Raw genomic sequence first — 18,834 nt, 5'->3', positions numbered from 1 at the left:
CAGCCATGCAGACCTTTTATGAACAATAGCAATAATGAACAATAAAGATGAGAAAATGCATTTAACAACAACAAAAAAAATCACAATTTGTAATAAATTTGTAAATATTTTATTTGTAATATTGACCTTTAATATTCATGCATAAATTACATGGCTTTTTAACTGAAAATGGTATTACTGTACTGTACATTTTCCCATCATTATTGTTTGCAACCAAATAATTAACAGAACAAAACACATAGTTACATATATAAATAGCAGTTTATTAATCTAATTACAGCAAACTTTGAGAATAATAAATAAAAAAACAATCATGATTGCATTTAATCCATAATTTAATAATTAAGCAATATTGCACAAGCAAGAGTGTGTTTATACTGAATATCGGCACAGCAGCTGTGATTCGGCCATAAGAAATCACAGTTATGCTGAATTACCGCATGATTTCAAGTGTGATATTGCTTTTATACAACAATTCTATAAACAAGAAATTAAGTTTGAACACAATATGGCCAAATGTTCTGTTTATCTTTGCTCCTCTGGTGGAAATGTTTTACAGATTTTGTAATCTGGTGGAAATAGAAAGAAGCTACACACACTTCATCTGATGAGCATTCATATTTTAAGTTGAAAGTTACATTCCTGAAAACTATCTTCTGCCATCCATCCACCTTCTACCGCTTACTCCTTCTTCAGGGTCACAGGGGAACCTGGAGCCAATCCAAGGGAGCATCGGGCACAAGGCGGGGTACACCCTGGACAGGGCACAATCACATACACGGACACTTTAGACACGCCAATAGCCTACCATGCATGTCTTTGGAATGGGGGAGGAAACCGGAGTACCTGGAGGAAACCCCCGCAGCACAGGGAGGACATGCAAACTCCGCACACACGTCCCTGGCGGGAATCGAACCCCGGACCCTGCAGGTGTGAGGCGAACATGCTAACCACTAAACCACCATGCGCCCCTCTAGCTTCTGCCATGTTCACTAACACTACTGTAACTATTTCGAACTAGGAAGTGTAATTTTACGTGGTGAACACAGATGAGCGGAGTGATACACACAGTAAAACCTCCTAGTGCGGTCATATTAAATACAGGCATTCTTGGAATGCCGCTCGACCAATCAAACTTGCGTACCAGAACTAACGGTTGTATAATTGGTTTTATTCTTACAGTAAATATAGCTTCACTTCAATCCTGTTTCAATATGTTAAACTTAGATTATAATTTCAGTCAAGAGGTGGTTACATTTTCAAAACAGCAGCAAGCTGTATGCAAGAACAGTGTTCCTCAAAAGACATGTTTTGGTGAACCCATCATTGTAAACAATCAGAATTACCCCAGGTCTAGATTTTATTCAGATCTCTAAAATGAACATCTATTTGAAATATTGATTTTAATTAATGATGAAATTAAGCTAAAAAAAAGTATTAAAAGATTACTTATTCATTATTATTCATAATGTTTAAACTTTGGTGCAGATGATTAATGAACTTTAATCCTCGTTCATCTTTGTTGCTACAGCCCAGTCTTAGTGATTGTTAAAGAAAGACTACGAAATCAACAATTAAACCATTTATTCAATTATTGCCATTTAGTTCATTTATTAAGTTAGTAGAATTTGGTCTAAAATATGGTCTAATGTGTTTAATTACGCTTCCGTTTGCATTCCTGAACCTGTACCATATGATATGTGGTAAGTTTATTTGGTCAAACTCTCGTATCAAACCATCTCAACCAACATGGTTGAGCAACAACTCCCGTACTTTACGCAACGTACGCAAGTGACGCAAGCGCATCACCGTGGTAACCTGGCCGGCCCACTGACACTCGCGCAGCCTGAAACTAGTTTGGAGAGTTGAAGGTTTTGGTTTCGCGACAGCTGGACTTTCACAACTATTGGATTAAAAGGGCTGGAAGACGTCTTACCGCGACGGAAAGCCTTAAACCCTTGAGTCAAGATGCTGAATATGTGGAAAGTTAGAGAACTGGTTGATAAAGCGTAAGTATTCTTTTTTATTTTCGACGATATTCCGCTGTTCTTTCAAGGCTTTATAGTTCTACCTGTTCGAAAAGAGACACGTACTCATTCCCTGACGTCATGTCGCACTTTTTGATAGTAGCAGGCTAGTTAGCGTTAGCTAGCTAACTAAAGCGGGAAGTTCATTGACCTAAGTGGCTAGTTTTGCTAATTTGCTATCGAGATAGCTCAAATTGGTTGCTGGTTCTTCTTTCTTAACGACATTTACTCGAGGCCGGGTCTTATGTCCCGGTTGAATTGTTTTCCATTAAAAAATGTTCACATTAAACATCAACCACTTACATACATTTGCTAAGTAGCTAGCATTAGCTAGAAAGTGTCGCCGCTAAGGTGTCTATAACAGCCAAATGCAGAGAATTTAGGCAGCTAATTTCGAGTTCTGAATGGGATTTACTGGACCAGTTAGACATGAAGGGCTCATAAATTAACGTGTCGGCAATTAGCTTAACTGTAGCGTATTAACACAAGTTCAGGTAACTTAGCCGTGCTAATATGAGACTGCTAATGTTGATTAGGATTGCAAGGTTATTCAATACGGTAGATGACCGATTAATTAGAACCTGTTTGGCATAGGGTTTGTCTCAGGTGTTGCTAAGTTTTATATGTAAACAGACTTGGCTGTATACGGTGTTATTTTCTAACACAGGTTTGAAATGTCATTGAGTTTCTAACACCGTGATGTTCTCCAACGTTATTATGAAGCAAGTTAGGTTCTAGGTTGTCTGTACTAGGTTGTTTTAGTTATTTAAAATGTTCACGCACACTTCCAGGTGATCTGATGATTTCAAACTTCAGTCATATATTCATGTTAGATATACACGTGACGTGTTTGTATCATTTGAAAACATTATAAATCAGCTTGTGTGGAAAAACTGGCCTGTGAACATGGCCTACTTTCGAGCTTGCTTCCCTAAACGTGTGAATAAAACACAATTCTTCCATTATTACTACTTCAAGTCAATGAAAATGACCTTCTTGTCCTTGGTGTTTAATTCTGAAGAACTATATAGTCTCATCTGGGGTGTGCATGTGAGGGGGTATTTCCAACCTTACAGGCGTAAACGTTTTCTTTGACATGTGTACTACAGTGGCGAGGTTTCTCCTCACAGCTCAGTGTCTCTGACTCTGTACCAGGTGGGTTTTCACACACCTCCCAAACACATGCCTGCAGATGAATTGACTACATGGTAGTTTAAATGCAGAGGTTATTCCCACCTCACACTGTGTGATTTTGGCCACAATTTGGTCGTCTGAGACAAATTTGGAGAATCCTAAAAGATTCCTATAGTCCTAGGCCAAAATCTGTAGTCCTTGATCACTAGTTTCACGTGTTCCCTGACAGCCGATTAATGGCCATTGCGATCAAATTTTTCCTTCGATTAAATTCTGGCAGTGTCAGAAGATTTGAGGCACAGTCCTGTAGTCTGGCTTCTACTACGCTGTACAGTCTTCTTGCATGCGTCCGTTTTCGTACAAGCTGACACTAATGACAACTGAGATCCCACAGTGTGACATGGCTTATAGCCAGGATCATGTTCCTACAGTCTGACAAGCAACAGACTATTAAAAATCGCACAGTGTGCACCCGGCTTTAGTGTTCCTAGGAGGGATCCAAATCCACCACAATCCTAACCAAAATAAACCACTTAATGAAAATTAATGAATGAATGATGCAGTGGTTCTGAACCCTGGTGCTGTAGTGCCTCTACCCTGTTAATAGTGTGAGTTGGATTAGGTGTGTTAGTGGCAAATAACAAAGTAGCTGGGTCAGGCTTGCAAACATCTGGATTTCAAATGTTTGTAGCTATTTTTGTGAATACGCTTTACAATTTAATTTAAGTAACATGTTAAACCATAAATTACTAGCTGCCTTGTAATGATCTATGCATTTTTAAGCGCTCAGCCATGAACCATGACATTTCCTGCATGTGGACCCATTGTTACACCAGTCAAAAAGCATCTGTTCCTTTTTATTTACTCTTGAAGCACTTAATGGCACTGAATTTCTGATATTGCAAGTATTGTTGTTTGGGGAAAATGCAGGTGATTTATAAACTGAATAAAAACAAATGTTTTTGTACTAAAGAAAAGAATAGTGTTTCTTTATATATACAGTTGCAATCAGAATTATTCAAGCCGCATTGCAAATCAGATTTATTGTCAAACTTTACAGACTTTCAGCTGTTTGCAATGAACAAATCAAAGAAAAGCAATTTAAATATTTCAACACAATGAATTCAAGTGGTTTCCCCAAATTCAACTTAAAATGCAACTTATAATGATTTCTCCAGTTTCTAAATTAATCAACCCCCTAAATAGAATCCCTCACAACAGCACAAATATGCAAAACAGGTGTTGTCTAAAGCACACCTGATGCAACTAATCAAGGGCTTCATTAGCTGCACCAGGTGTGCTTGAGCTGGAACACATGAAATACCTGAACTGGCTAGGGGCAAAAAATGAATGAAACACCTGGATGGGGCAGAAAAAGGAAACTCTCAATGGCTTCTGAGATTTCTGAGAAGGCAGATTGTGGAAAAACCCTTGAGTGACTGCAAAAGACCTGCAGCAAGACTTGGTGGCAACAGACACTGAGGTTTCAGTGAGCACAGTAAGGCACGTACTAAATGCAGAATGTCTCCATGCCAGAACTCGGACGTTCACCACTACTGACCCAAAAGCACAAGAAAAGTCGCTCAAAATCATATAAATTAGCCACAGACGTTTTGGGAATCTGTTCTGTGGAGCAATGAAACAAAACTGGAAGTTTTCAGCACGATGGATCTGCGGTATGTCTGGAGGAAGAAGGATGAAGAAAGAACACTCTGTCCACAGTCAAGCATGGTGGTGGCTCGGTGATGCTCTGGGGCTGCTTTGCATCCTCTGGCACTGGAAACCTGCAGCGTGTGGAAGGCAAGATGGATTCATTGAAGTATCAGGAAATCCTATGAGAAAACATCATGCCGTCTGTGAGGAAGCTGAAGCTTGGGCGTCATTGGACCTTCCAATAGGATGGTTACACATACCTCAAATTTCAGTAAGCCTTGGTTGCAGAAGAAGTCCTGGAAGATTCTACAGGGCCATCACAGTCACCTGACTTGAACCCCGTAGAAAATCTCTGGTGGGATTTGAAAAAGGCGGTTGCAGCACGCACACCCAAGAATATTACTGAACTGGAGGCCGTTACTCATGAGGTATGGGGTAAGATTTCTCAGAAACGCTGGTTTCTGGCTCTGCATCTCATTTGCAGCAGGTCATAAGAGCAATAGGGTGCTCTACTAAGTACTAAAGGTGCTTGCCATGAAGGGGTTGAATAATTTTGAAACTGAAGAAATCATTATAAGTTGCCTTCTCAGTTGAATTTGAGGAAACCACATGAAGCATTTGTTGTGTTGAACTATTTTAATTGATTTTATTTCAGCTGTTTGCAATGAACAAATCAAAGTCTATAAATTTTGACAATAAACCTGATTTGCATTGGGGGTTGAAGAAATTTGATTGCAACTGTGTATGTGTATATTGTGCTGTTGTCAGTTTAGAAAACTGAACAAATTTAAATTAGTTTTCTTAAGTCTTTTCCTGACCTATTCCCTGCAGTATGACTTTTACAATATGCTAGTTCCTAGGGTTAACTGTTTGAATATACACTTGATCAAGTGAAGGGGAACTAAATTTAGTTTTAATATGTGGTGAAGTCTCGCAGGGGGGAAAAGGTTTTTTTATTTCTGAGTTGGAGCATTACAGGAAGTCCTTTGAGAACGTATGTATTGAGCAAACAGCAGTTACATTATGAGTCTTGACAGCAGGGAAGTTGCTGCGTCTCGTGAAAGCCACTATCAGCAGGAAATAAAGAAAATGCAGCAGTGTATATCAGTGCAACAGATCTGGGTTGTTGCTAGCGCAAAAAAAAACAGAAAATGGCCTAAATAAAAAATAATCTCCTTTTGTATAGATTAATAATGGCCTGCATTAGACTATTTACACCTCAAATTGTTTATTCTTGTTGATTGCTTATGCTGCATTTGTGATTTTTCCCAGGACTTGATGCTTGATGTGGTTAAAAAAAAAAAAAAAATTAGGTTGCTCAATGCTCATCTGCATGTTGCAGACTTCTCAGTGAAACTATTATATACTATGCAGCAGGGCATGTGTAATTTTATATATAATTATATTTTAGTAAGCTTTTTGCTCTTGAGTAGCCATGGTTTGGTCTTTGTTGCTTTGTCTCCTAAAACAAACTAGCTAGATTGTCAAAACCCATAGGTTGTATTGAATGCCAGAGGTTTTCATCGGATGTTCTTTTGATTCGCAAGTTTGATCTCAATTTTCTGGCACACCTAATTTTTCAGCTCACACCTCTTGCAGATCCAGACTGCCTGGTTTTTCATTCGTGTCCCTTTAGTGCTTAACAGATTTCAGTTAGCAACTTGTACTAAGGATGTCATGGACCTGCCCTTTCAATAAACTTTGTGAATGCAGAAACAGTTGTTACTTAAAAGCTGTAGCGTTGTTCATTATTAGCATAATTGAATGATGTTTAAACAGTATTTTTGTTTCCCACCAGCAGGAAGAAAAGGGTGTAGTGGGGGAGGGACTGTTCAGTTTCGAAGGAAGTGTTGGGCTGTTTGTGTGTTTTTATCTGATTCAACATAACTAGCTAGCCATCAAGTTCAGAATAACTGACATTGATAATACTTAGGAAAGGAGAAGCTGTAGCAGGTCTAATAGATGCAGGTTAAAATTCTTGTGAAATACCAATTACCTGTTTTGAGTGACCAACATTTAAAAAAAAAAAAATAATAATAATGTTGCTATTTGACAGACAAGTCAATAAGCCGATGTTCTATTCATTTGGTCGCCTTTTTAATGGTTGTGCCAGGGGTCTTCAATCATATCTTCAAAGGGCCAGTGTGGCTGCAGGCTTTCAGTCCAGCCAAATAGGAGGGCACGATTGGTAGTTGATTGGAAACTAAGATGAAAATGATTAGGCAAGTGGAATCAGGTCCTTTGCAGCTAAGATTGAGTACCCTGTTTATGCACTCGTGGGGCACGTGCTCACTGCCCCATTTAGCTTGGTACAGTTATTATTGCACCTAGTGTTCAAAATGGGAACCCTAATGCAGGCCAGTTGGAGTATGAATCACTGTCCGATGCTCACTCTATGAAGTGAACAGGACAGTTAACGGTTGCCAGGTTGGCCATTTTTAAGGCAAGTTGGGATAGTTTTGAGAATACTTTACAACCACCAAAAGTGAGGTTGCTTTGTGTGAACCATTTCAATTGTAAAATATGTTGGAAAATGAAGGGGGGGATTATGGAGTGTATAATATCATTACATAAAAAACGCTTTTCCATCAAGATGACCTTGTTTCTCACACAATGGCTGAGATTAAGAACAATAATGTATGTCCCTTTTGCACTGCTGGAATTTTGGGGCAAGTTTCAGGTCTTTGTGTGGACTTTGAGAAATTTAGCTTAAACCTGTTAATTGCTGGCTCAAATTTAGCCTATTACCCAAAAACACTTAAAATTCAACATAGAAGCAAATACTCACATCTACCTCTGAACCCAGTTGGAGATAGAAAAAAGATACCAGCTGTGAGTGAGAAGAAGCAAGGGTCCAGATTTATTGGTTCTGTTCCACCACACGAGATCCACACTGATGAGAATTCTCAGAAGTGATCTGACACCCGGAGCTCAAGCTCCAGTATTTATACTGTATTTACACAGTAGATAACCAATATATTTCAAAAAGACTATATCAATACCAATAGGGTTAAAAAAGAGCTCATCTACATTACCATTATGTTTTGAAAAAGGCCTTTCCAATTTACCATTAGGTTCTGAAAAAGGGCTTTCCAAGTTACCATTATGTTTTGGAAAAGGGCTTTCCAAGTTACCATTAGATTCAAAAGTGGAGAGACAAAACAATTTAGAGTGACCTTGGTCTCACTATTATCTCGCGGGGGGGGGCAGCTTGACTCAGCTACCCTTATAAATGGCTCCTCATGGTTTTCTCTTAAAATTAAGGCCTTCCTTGCGAGACAAGAATCTTCACCATCTGAATTATGAGTAAGTTACATTTTTCTGTATTTCTAGTTTATAATTTATTTTCATATTTGCTCTATATCTCTATTTTATATATAGTTATACTGCTTGCAAAATGGTTTACTGTACTTCCTACTTCATAATATCATTATATTACCCTTCTACTATCCTACATATCCTACTACTCTATTTTTATAAAGAGTATATATTTTATTATTATAAGATATTACCCTTATAATATCTTAATACTCCTTTTTATTATTCTTATAAAGTTATAATATTATGTGTGTGAGAGAGAGAGAGAGAGAGAGACAGAGTGTGTGTGTCATGTCTACATGCCCGCCCTTGACTGTACGAGAGTGTGTGTGTGTGTGTGTGTGTGTGTGTGTGTGTGTTAGCACTCCTCAGCTCTTATACTTCTTTTTGACTTTTTGACTAATAAACCATAGTTCATTACTCTTAAAAGATCTTTAAAGTGTGAATCCAATTCGTCAATATCCACCTAATACCGCTTCTGTGTGTCTAGGTGCCCGTCGTCATTTCTTCTTCTCCCCTTTACTGGATACTAGGTCTCCCTCATGTTTATTTCATGTCATTTTTATTCACAACATAATCCTGGTTAATGATCTTGGCGCTTCTGAGTGACAATGGTGATTGCAAACACACTTACTGTAGCCAACACAGTTGAACAACAGTACGTCTAAAACCAATTAAAAGGAGCTGCTGAATTATATGCTGGATGAGTGTTTTTTACTCCCAACCTCCTATGAAATGGTTGTTATAAAAAATAATCAGATGATAATCGTTAATCGTTAAGTCGTTAATAAGGTTGTCCTGCTCCACTAAAATTTATGGTCACAGATTATTGCTGGTGCAATGACGACACATTAGTGTTGTCATACTTCATGGTTAGTGAAAATTAAGAGAAGCATACTTTCACTTTTCTCAGCAAAGTGAGCCAATACTTTAATTTTTAGTGAAAAAACAGAGCCATTTGATTGCAGGCCTTGTCGTACATTTTCTGTGTCTGAATCTTAAGCGTTTTTCTGTAGTAATTGTGGGGGAAGTAGACGGGGTATTTAGCTCCATTATTATATGAAGGGTGAAAACATAGTGAATAGGAAGCCATTCAAGATTTACCCTAACTAGAAGATGGCAAATTTGTGGCTCATGGGGGAAGAAAATGTAAGAGCAAGCTACAACGCAATGAGACAATATTACTCTAGGCAAAATTTTAAAATAATGTTTAATGGCTTCAAATCCATGAGAAATTGGAAAAGGTAACCAAATTCAGCACCGGTGCTCTAGTTTGACACAGTGTATATACCGTGCCATGTGCTGTGTAAGTCCTGTGGTGTTGCAGATTATTTGAAGTTGTTTGAGCTGTAGAACCTGAAATATGGCTGCGGTATTGCGCCATAATCAACTGCATTTTCAACTAAGTGGGGGTAGAAACCATGAAAGCTTGTCTTTTGATAGGAACAAGTCAGGCAGCTAATGTTCGTGCTTTGAGTGATCTGTGAAGTTCATGATGGATTTATCTTCTCAAAACACTGAACTATATAGTCAGTGTTGCAATTTTATGTGTTCATTGATCCAAAGCAAATACTACCATAATCTCATTTGAAGTACAGAAGTGGTACTTTACCATGTGACTTGATGTTATGTCCTAAACTTGGTGGTTGAGGGCATCTTCCTACCTTTAAGAGCAAAAATTAAGTTGAAGGGGCAACTTTCTTTGTTTTTGTTTTTAGAAAGTTGTTGTAGTCAGCAATGAGTTAAATTATAGTCAATAGCCGTATTAGTACTCTCCTGATTTGATTTGTTTTTCAGTAACTCATAATTAGATTAAACTTATTAATTAAACTTTTGCTGGTTAATGTGATCTTCTTTTACAGAACCAATGTTGTTATGAACTATTCAGAAATTGAATCTAAGGTTCGAGAGGCCACAAACGATGACCCATGGGGACCCTCTGGCCAGCTAATGGGAGAGATAGCCAAGTAAGTAAGAGGTACACCATATGGCCAAAAATATGTGGACACCTGACCATCACACCCATATGTGGTTCTTTCCCAAAATATTGCCACAAATTTGGAAGCACATAATTGTGTATAGAATGTCTTTGTATATTGTAGCATTAAGATTTCCCTTTCACTGGAACTAACACATTGTTTGAAAGTTGAAGTGGATGATCTGAGTGGCCTGCAAAGAGCCTTCAACTCCACTGAACACTTTTAGGATACGCTGGAAAGTTGACTGCACACCATGCCATCTCTCCCAACATGAGTGTCCAACCTTACGAATGTTCCTGTAGCTGAATGAGCAAATACCCAAAGCAATGGGTTCCACTAGATTCCAAAATCTAGAGTGGAAGTTATTATAACCGCAAAGGGGCACTAAATCTATAATGGGATGTTCAACAAGCACATACAGTCCCTTGCAAAACTATTGGAATGGCAAGACCAATTCATTTGTTTGTACTAAATGCCAAAGACATTTGGGTGTGAGATCAAAAGATTGATATAAGATGAGAGTTTAGGATTTCAGCTTTTATTTCGTGGTACTTTCCTCTAAATGTCTTAAACGACATAGAACCTTTTGTATCAGACCCCCCAATCTTTAGGTGAGCAAAAGTATAGGAACATACTTTTGAAATAAATTAAAGTAAAGAACACTTAATATTTGGTTACATATCCCTTGCTTGCAGTAAGTGCATCAAGCCTTTGACTCAGTGACGATACCAGATTTTTGGTTTCAGCTTCAAAATGGCTTGCCTTTCTCCTGTAGACTGCTCTCTGATTTTATCTGGCTTATCCTTTTCAACAACAAAGACAGTCTTCATAGGTGAAACTGAAGGCTAAAACCAAGATTAGATGTTTAGAGCTATTTATTGTTTAAACAATAAATCTAACAGGACACACCTGGTTAACAAGGAACAACTGTCAGTCACATGTTCCAATATTTTTTGCTTGCCTGCAAATTGGGTGGTCTGATATAAAATGTGCTATGTTTGTCCTTTAACACATCTACATATAAATACCAGGAAGTAAAAGATGAAATTCTTCTCATATTCATCTTTTGATCTCAAACCAAAATGTCTTCAGTCTACAGCAAAAAAACAAATTAATTGGCCTTGCACTTCTGATTGTTTCAGAGGGGATTGTATCAGGTCAGGTGTCCACAAACCTTTGGCATTATAGTGTATTTTAATGGTCATATTGATCTGCTGCTGCTCTCATTTTATTTGTCCATTGTCCTTGAATTAGCTCATTGCTGTCTGTGTGTATGCGTAGAGCTACGTTCATGTATGAGCAGTTTCCAGAAGTAATGAACATGCTGTGGTTCCGAATGCTGAAGGACAACAAGAAAAACTGGCGGAGGGTTTACAAGGTAAATGTTATGATTGTATGCTCTTTAGCATAGTAGTGATTATGGATGTGAGGGGATATCACTATAGCTTTATTCAGTTGGGATTAGTTTTACACATGGCACTTTTCCACTGCACGGTATGATTCGATTTGACTCTGCTCGCTTTTTGAGGGTTTTCCACTGTGGATAGTACCTGATACTTTTTTTAGTACCACCTCGGTCAAGGTTCCAAGCAAGCCGAGCCGATACTAAATATGAGCCACCCACTGAGCGAGTAAGGATTCTCCTTAATGAGTGGTTCTGTAGTGTGCCTGAATAAATGTCATTTTATACATACTTTGCATATGGTAATATTCTATTAATTGAAAATGATGTATCATCTAATTACAGATAAAATTACAACAAAGGTTTCTGTCTAAGATTTTTAAATCTCGCTTGTTACCGATTTCCAAACAGGCATTTATCAAAGTCCCTCCTATCATGGCTGAATCTAGATATATAGAGCCTAGGGCTGCACAATTAATCAAATATCGATCGCGATTAAGATTTTGACTGCCCACGATTAAATGAACATGATCGACGTTCAAATTTCGTCCTCCACTCGTAGAAAACTCCGCTGCAGATCAAATCAAGTGCTTCCTAAATTTGCAGCCAACCACCATAGAGTGGCACAGGGATGACATCATTTTGTAATGCCAAAAACCGGAAATGGTGTTAGCATTTTAGCGCTCGAGCTGCCAGTTTTTCTGCGAGGGGAAATCATGACACTAGCACGATGCTAAATGGCACCACAGAGGTTGTTGGGGACATTAAACCTCATCATGCAGAACAGGGAAAAAAAACTTTGCAGATAAACTCGGGGCTCTACAGTGCGACCATTTCACTCACGTTTGCGACTGAAAAGTACTTTGTGCGACTGTGAATAAATATTTATTCGCACCAGTCCGAGTGACCTGTTCAGAGTTGTATAATACACTCGGAATAAAAACTACAGGAAGTCCAAAATGCATCTACACCGAGCAACAGTTACTTTCACACTGCTTTTCATCTCCTCGGTCATCCGACCAAGTGTGTAAATACTGCAGAGAAGCCATTATGATGACAAAAGTAACGCTGTACATCATATGCTTCTCTCAACTTCCCAATCTCACAAACCGCCATCTTTTATTGATCCCCCAAAATGACCTGAACTTTCACCTGCTCGTGTAGATGCAGCTGCATCGAGCGGAGTAAATTAATAATAATGCTAACACTACAACGTGGGTTTAATTCAAACTTCTTTATGATTGGTGAGGAATTATTTAATAATCAAGATTAGCAACTGTTCAAATGGAGTACGCTGCTACTCTCCTTCACGCTCTTCACTAACTCAAATATATAGCGTATTCACTTCATTTAAACTTAAGGTTGCCAGATATCACCAGAAAAGTCAATTCCAGTTTCTATGTTTTGATTTAATCCCCCAGTAAAAAAATATTATCAGCAGACATGGCAACACTGTACTGGGGAACCCATCTAAAACTGATAAACAAACAGAAAACTAATAAAATGTAAAGACAGAAAATGTGCTTAGTTATAAATAAATGATTATATATATATATATATATATATATATATATATATATATATAAATATATATAAAATTCTATCTATATTCATAATATATATATTATATTTTAAAATTATATTGTATAATAATAAATAGATATTATGATAACTTCATGAAATATAAATAAAATGAGAAGTGAAAGAATGTTTAATTGCTATGGGTTGCATTTAATATCAATTTGACATTAGGCTTAGTAAGCTATCTCCTTAGAAGACTTTTAGCCTTTTTCCAAATATGGATCATGCTTGTGTTAGTCTACTTTTAATTAGGACTCTCCATTGTTTTTAAGATATTTAAAAATAAATATTGCATGCTTGTTTATTTATCACTTAACCAACAGTATCTCACTGCTATTATTTTAATTAATTTAACAGTAACCATGAGCAGAGAGCTTACATTTAACTGTTTATGATAGACCTCCTGATTAAAGCTTAAACAAAAAAAGATCGGTATCTGGATCGGTTTCGGTCGTAAAAATCCTGATCAGAGCATCAGTAATGAACACCATTAAACTAAAGAGCTTTGTGATTGGTAAATGAACTCACCCAATCACATCCTATATGAGATTATTCAGATATATACACAATATACACAGAGTGGTTCGAGTGACTGACTCCAGCCCAGAACCATGACAGTGGAAAATGTCTAATAGTGTAGCTTTAAATATATTTAAGAGGAGCAGACTTCAAACACTGAACACTGATGTTTATTGTATTTGTTTACAAGGTGGAACAGGTTAACAGTGGTTTTTTACATACAGTCTGTAAAATTAACTGAAAATATTACATTTAGTTTATCAGAAGGTAAATTAATTTGTCATGGCTCACACTGTCATAATTGTCCAGCTCAAGTTTTCTCATGCCTACTTGTGTGTTATATTGTGGCACATTAATGTTACCATCTCTAAAAATAAATAAATAAAAAAACCTCAACTTCAACTGTACTCTTAAATTTTTGTAATTAGGAGCACAAGTGCTCCTAAAAGAAATTGTCTTGCTCCTCCTGTAAACACTGTTATTGACTTTTCTGCATACGCCTGAATTGTTTTCATTTGGTTGCATATTGTTATATTTGATGCATATTTTCATTTGGTTGATGGCATTTTTATTTTTACTTATCCTATATTTTGGGTACAATTTTATTTATATTTGCTTCCACGAGATGATGCAATTTAAGGACCAGTCTAATTTGATGCAAAGATTTGTACATTAGCAGGAATGTAGCACGACATGGAGGTGAAAGCAGCAGTCTGTTTATTTAAATGTGAAAGTGCAATAAAAAATATGTTGTCCTAAAATCAATTAATAATCGCGATAAATAATCGAGATCTCAATATTGATCAAAATAATCGTGATTATCATTTTGGCCATAATCGTGCAGCCCTAATAGAGCATATCGAGCACTACGTAAGGTCTATAACACCATTAATTTACATCCTTAATAGGGTCCATGTTAAGTGAACAGGAAAGGCATTTGGAATATGGCCGACCGCGCAGGGCTTCGATAAAACATTATTCCTGCGTGAAAGCTTGTGGAAGATAGCACCCACGTTGAGGCAGCACTAAACTGTAGTGGAAAAGCAAGTCCAGAAAAGTAAAATGAGTCGGGCCGTATCGTGCAGTGGAAAAGTGGCTATAGACTATAGTCCCATCACACCAATTTGATTGGCATTGTCATTGTTTTCTTTTTCCTTATCTGAGAAAAGTCTAGCTCAAAAACCTACTTTTTTTTAAGGAACTCTACAGGGCCCTGATTATTTTAGTCGTGTCTATGGGCGTACTCGCTCTGGGCCCGGTTGCCTTGTACCGTGCCCAAGCACTATTGTCCCCCCTCCCCACTCCCCCGCTGGCCTGCACTCACACTGCACTTGATGTTCCGGGCCTGAGCACGCTCGCGTCATTACGATGCAGCTTTTTGTTTTGAAGAAAACAGGAAGAAAATCGCTCTGGTATAGCACAATGGAATCTCTCATTGTAATGTTACTTATCTTAAAATTTACTTTTTTCAGGTTAGCTTTTACTTGACTTTAGATTTATTTATTTATTTATTTTTGACTGTTGGTATGTATGCTTATTTTTGTATGATTTGTATCTATACATGATTGTGTTTATGTAAAGTGCCTTTCCATTGAGAAGCTACTTTTTAATGGTGCTATATAAAATAAAGATTTTTATTATTATTGTGGCTTATTTAGAAGCGATCACACTAGATGCGTACCGTGCCTGAGCCCACCTCTTCAAGCAGGCCTGAGCACGGTACGGAGTGATCGCGCTATTCAAACGAACTGGACTTTGGGGGTCAGATGGTACAGATAGCCTAGTGTGAGTACACCGTATGATTTTGCAGACAAATGTCACCTCTTACATTAGGGGGGAAAAAATTGACTGCCACTCTCTTTTTATAGTCTTTTTAACTGATCCATACTGTTTTTTTCAGTCCTTACTGCTGCTGGGTTACCTGGTCCGAAACGGGTCTGAGCGGGTGGTCACCAGCACACGAGAGCACCTGTTTGACCTGCGCTCCATTGAGAGCTATCACTTTATAGGTGAGTCAGCAGCATAAGTTCAGTGTGCTAGAATGTGTGTTTCTCACTCTTACCTCACTGTGTGTTTCCAACCAAATGCTTTAAGAATTATGTAATGAATTATTACATTTAAAATAATTTTAAGAATTATGTTTCCATGAGAGTATATTATGTGAACATTTCTAAAAAGATGGAGCAACTAGATTACATAATCATGGGCTTGTCAAAACATGTTAAGGGTTAACATACGTGAAAATAAATGCTAATTCTTCAATTATTGAAAAATATTTTCTAGCACCCATTATTACATCTTCCCTTTATCAATGCACTTTGCTACTGCAAGTGCGAATGATCTTTTTAAATGAGATTTCTGCTGCCTTACTATTATGCAGCTGTGACAAAGTTCCACACATTTACTTGCAGCGTATTCTGTATATTGTTTAATAAGTATACCATATGTTACATATGTCTTTAGTTTAATATAGTGCACCTTAAGACAGGAACTGATGTAAGCATTTTCTGTTATAGCCAGGTCTGTTTGTCATGCACTGGCTTCATGGTTGAAGCTGATGTTGATGAAGATTCTTAAGAGACTGAAACTTACCCACCACACAAGCCTGCTCTCTTTCCTAACCAATCGCCATAGTTACCCAAGTCTCAGCACAACATTTCCAGAAAAATTACAGTTTTAGTCCAAATGCAAAACTAGCTCTTTTTGACAATTTGGCAATGAAACATGTTTTGACTGAATTCTACCTCATGATGCTTTCATACATCAGATTGTTGCTATGCATAGATATTGGTTTGCACAGCAGGAGGCATGGTCTTAAAGAGATTAAAGTCAGCAAGAGGTCATTTTTGCAGATGAGAATGGGAAGGACCAAGGCATTAACGTACGGCAGAAGGTAAAAGAGATGGTGGAGTTTGTGCAGGATGATGACAGGCTGAGAGAGGAGAGGAAGAAGGCCAAGAAAAACCGGGACAAATATATCGGCGTGTCCTCTGAAAGCATGGGGGACTTCAGATACGGTGAGTCCTGCTCTCAGAAATGATTTCCTCCATTTTCTCTCTCTCACTCATACTCAGTCACTCACTCTCATCCTAATGCTCAGCAGGGACTCGCACTTAGTTGGATGTGCTATGACTGGGGAGTTGTTTATCATGTGATTCCATGTGATTCTCGGTCTTCTTTCTTCTCCGATTCTCTCTTCCTCCCAGGGGGTTTGTTTTGCCAGATGAGTGAACTCTGGCTTTATTTTCTTAGCCAGTAAGACTCCTATTGTTCTTACTACATGACTGCATACATTTGAGATATTTGATGTTACTGAATTAATGTATCTCTTAAATTAGATTTTTAAAAATATGAACTATCAAGCTACATGTTTGTTTGCTTCTTTTTAATATTTTTACTTTATTTAACCTAAATACTGTTCAGTTGTTTTAGTTTAATTACAACATTTTGTGGTAATAATTTTATCATTAACTGAAAGGGTGAGTGTGTGACCTAATGATTCCAGCTAAGTGATGGCCAGTGTCACTAAAGAGACACCAAAGCATTTAAAATACCAAACCATTCGAAGCCAATATTATTTTCTCCCACTGCACCTTACCCATTTTATCCCACTGTAAAGTGTTGTTGATAACTGTCTTTTTATATAATTGCACAAAACACAGAAACTGTCAAATTGATTAATATGTTTAATTTATTGACAATTTATTATGCTACCACAGTAGCATTCAAAGACAAAATTATTTTTGTGTACTCATTTTATTGGGAACACCTGTACACTTGCTCATTCACGCAATTTTCCATGTATCCAATGTATAATATCTGATACAATCATGCAGATACAGCTCAAGAGCATCGGTTATTGTTCACATCAAATAGCTTTGAAATGGCTTCAGTTTATAATACAAATGAAGTAGCTTGTTGTAGTAGTAGTCAGTCTTAAATGACTCAGCTGTTACAGTACAGAAGTTCTACTTGTAAGTTTTGCAATCGGGTTTATTGTCTGTCTTTGAACTTGCTGTTCTCCTTTTCCGTCTGTTCAAGCTGGCGACAGATACGAATCACACTCCAAGTGGGATGATGACTGGGAGAACAATAAAGGCGCTTTCCCGTTTAGTGAGAAATTGGGAGAGATCAGTGACAAGATTGGCAGCACAATTAACGACACTATAAACACGTTCCGCAGGAAAGACAGAGATGACTCGCCTGACAGATTCGGGTCAGTGCCTCAGGTGGTGTCAAACTTTCTTAATCTTCTGTTCTAACAGACAAGCAGACGGACTGCCCATTGTCCTGAAGATTTTTTAATTTGTCCTGCTATGAACACATGATCCAGCTTTAAGGCCTTCATGATTAAGATGTTTAAACTATCAAATTGTGGAAGGAACCTTCAGCTTCCAGCTCTGCAGTTTTGTGTTCTGCACCTAAAAGCTAATTATTGAAAGCTAACATTGAAACATGGAATTTTCTGGGATAGTGACCGCTTGTCTGGTGTTTTTGTGATTTTTTTTATTTATTTTTTATTTTATTTATTTTTTATTTTTTTATTTATTTATTTATATTATTTTTTCCATTTTCCCCTCTCTGGTATTCCTGCCACATGCTCTTAAGAATATTTGCATAACAGCAGTCAATGTGGAAACTACAATTTGCATTTTCACTTACTTAGTCATGTGAAAAAATAAGTATACCCCATGAAAATTGTTGGCTTTTTTTGACATTTCAATGTAAGCAGACATTTCATCCTCTTTGAAACGGTGCCTATTAGTAGAGTTGATGCACTCTATCAAATGCCACATAAAATTGACCTTTTGTAGTCATTTTCACAATTTAAATTAACATTAAAAAAAAAACAGGCCTGTCACATTGAAAAAGTAAGTACACCCCTACATTTATCATGCTTTCAAATCCATAAAATTTGAATCAGGTGTTCAAGATTGAGTGCGAGTGATGAGATCCTGCTTAGGGAGTGCAGGTGGAACCCATCTTATTTAAATCCCACTCATATCTAGTGTCTGGTGTTCCTATTGCTATTGAGGTGTGTGATATTAACATGCCAAGATCTAACATCATTCCACTGTAAAGAAAATAATCTACAAATGGCACAGATTTCAAATGACTGCCAATTTGTCCAGGACTGCCTGTCCCAGCAAATTCAGCCCAAGAACAGACCATCTGATGCAAAAAGAAGTCTCCAAGAACCCCAAAATTTCATCACAGGTTC

At 37.5% G+C, this 18,834-nt stretch overlaps 1 protein-coding gene across 2 annotated transcripts in view; it reads left to right on the top strand.

The window, feature by feature from the left end:
* The first annotated feature begins 1,836 nt into the window (after positions 1–1,836).
* The window catches only part of clint1a (clathrin interactor 1a), a 28,092-nt gene continuing 11,094 nt past the window's right edge, over positions 1,837–18,834 (top strand). For both annotated transcript variants that reach the window (XM_053630428.1, XM_053630427.1), the window contains exons 1-6: positions 1,837–2,009; positions 9,995–10,099; positions 11,393–11,489; positions 15,514–15,622; positions 16,466–16,630; positions 17,655–17,829. In XM_053630428.1, the coding sequence (XP_053486403.1) occupies positions 1,969–2,009; positions 9,995–10,099; positions 11,393–11,489; positions 15,514–15,622; positions 16,466–16,630; positions 17,655–17,829 (692 nt within the window). In that variant the 5' untranslated portion in view covers positions 1,837–1,968. The remainder of the gene's footprint in view (positions 2,010–9,994; positions 10,100–11,392; positions 11,490–15,513; positions 15,623–16,465; positions 16,631–17,654; positions 17,830–18,834) is intronic.

This window comes from Ictalurus furcatus, chromosome 8 (assembly GCF_023375685.1).
Source record: "Ictalurus furcatus strain D&B chromosome 8, Billie_1.0, whole genome shotgun sequence".
In the NCBI taxonomy this organism is placed as follows: domain Eukaryota; kingdom Metazoa; phylum Chordata; class Actinopteri; order Siluriformes; family Ictaluridae; genus Ictalurus; species Ictalurus furcatus.
The sequence above is the reverse complement of the archived record's forward strand: the minus strand, read 5'-3'. Positions and strand labels throughout refer to the sequence as shown.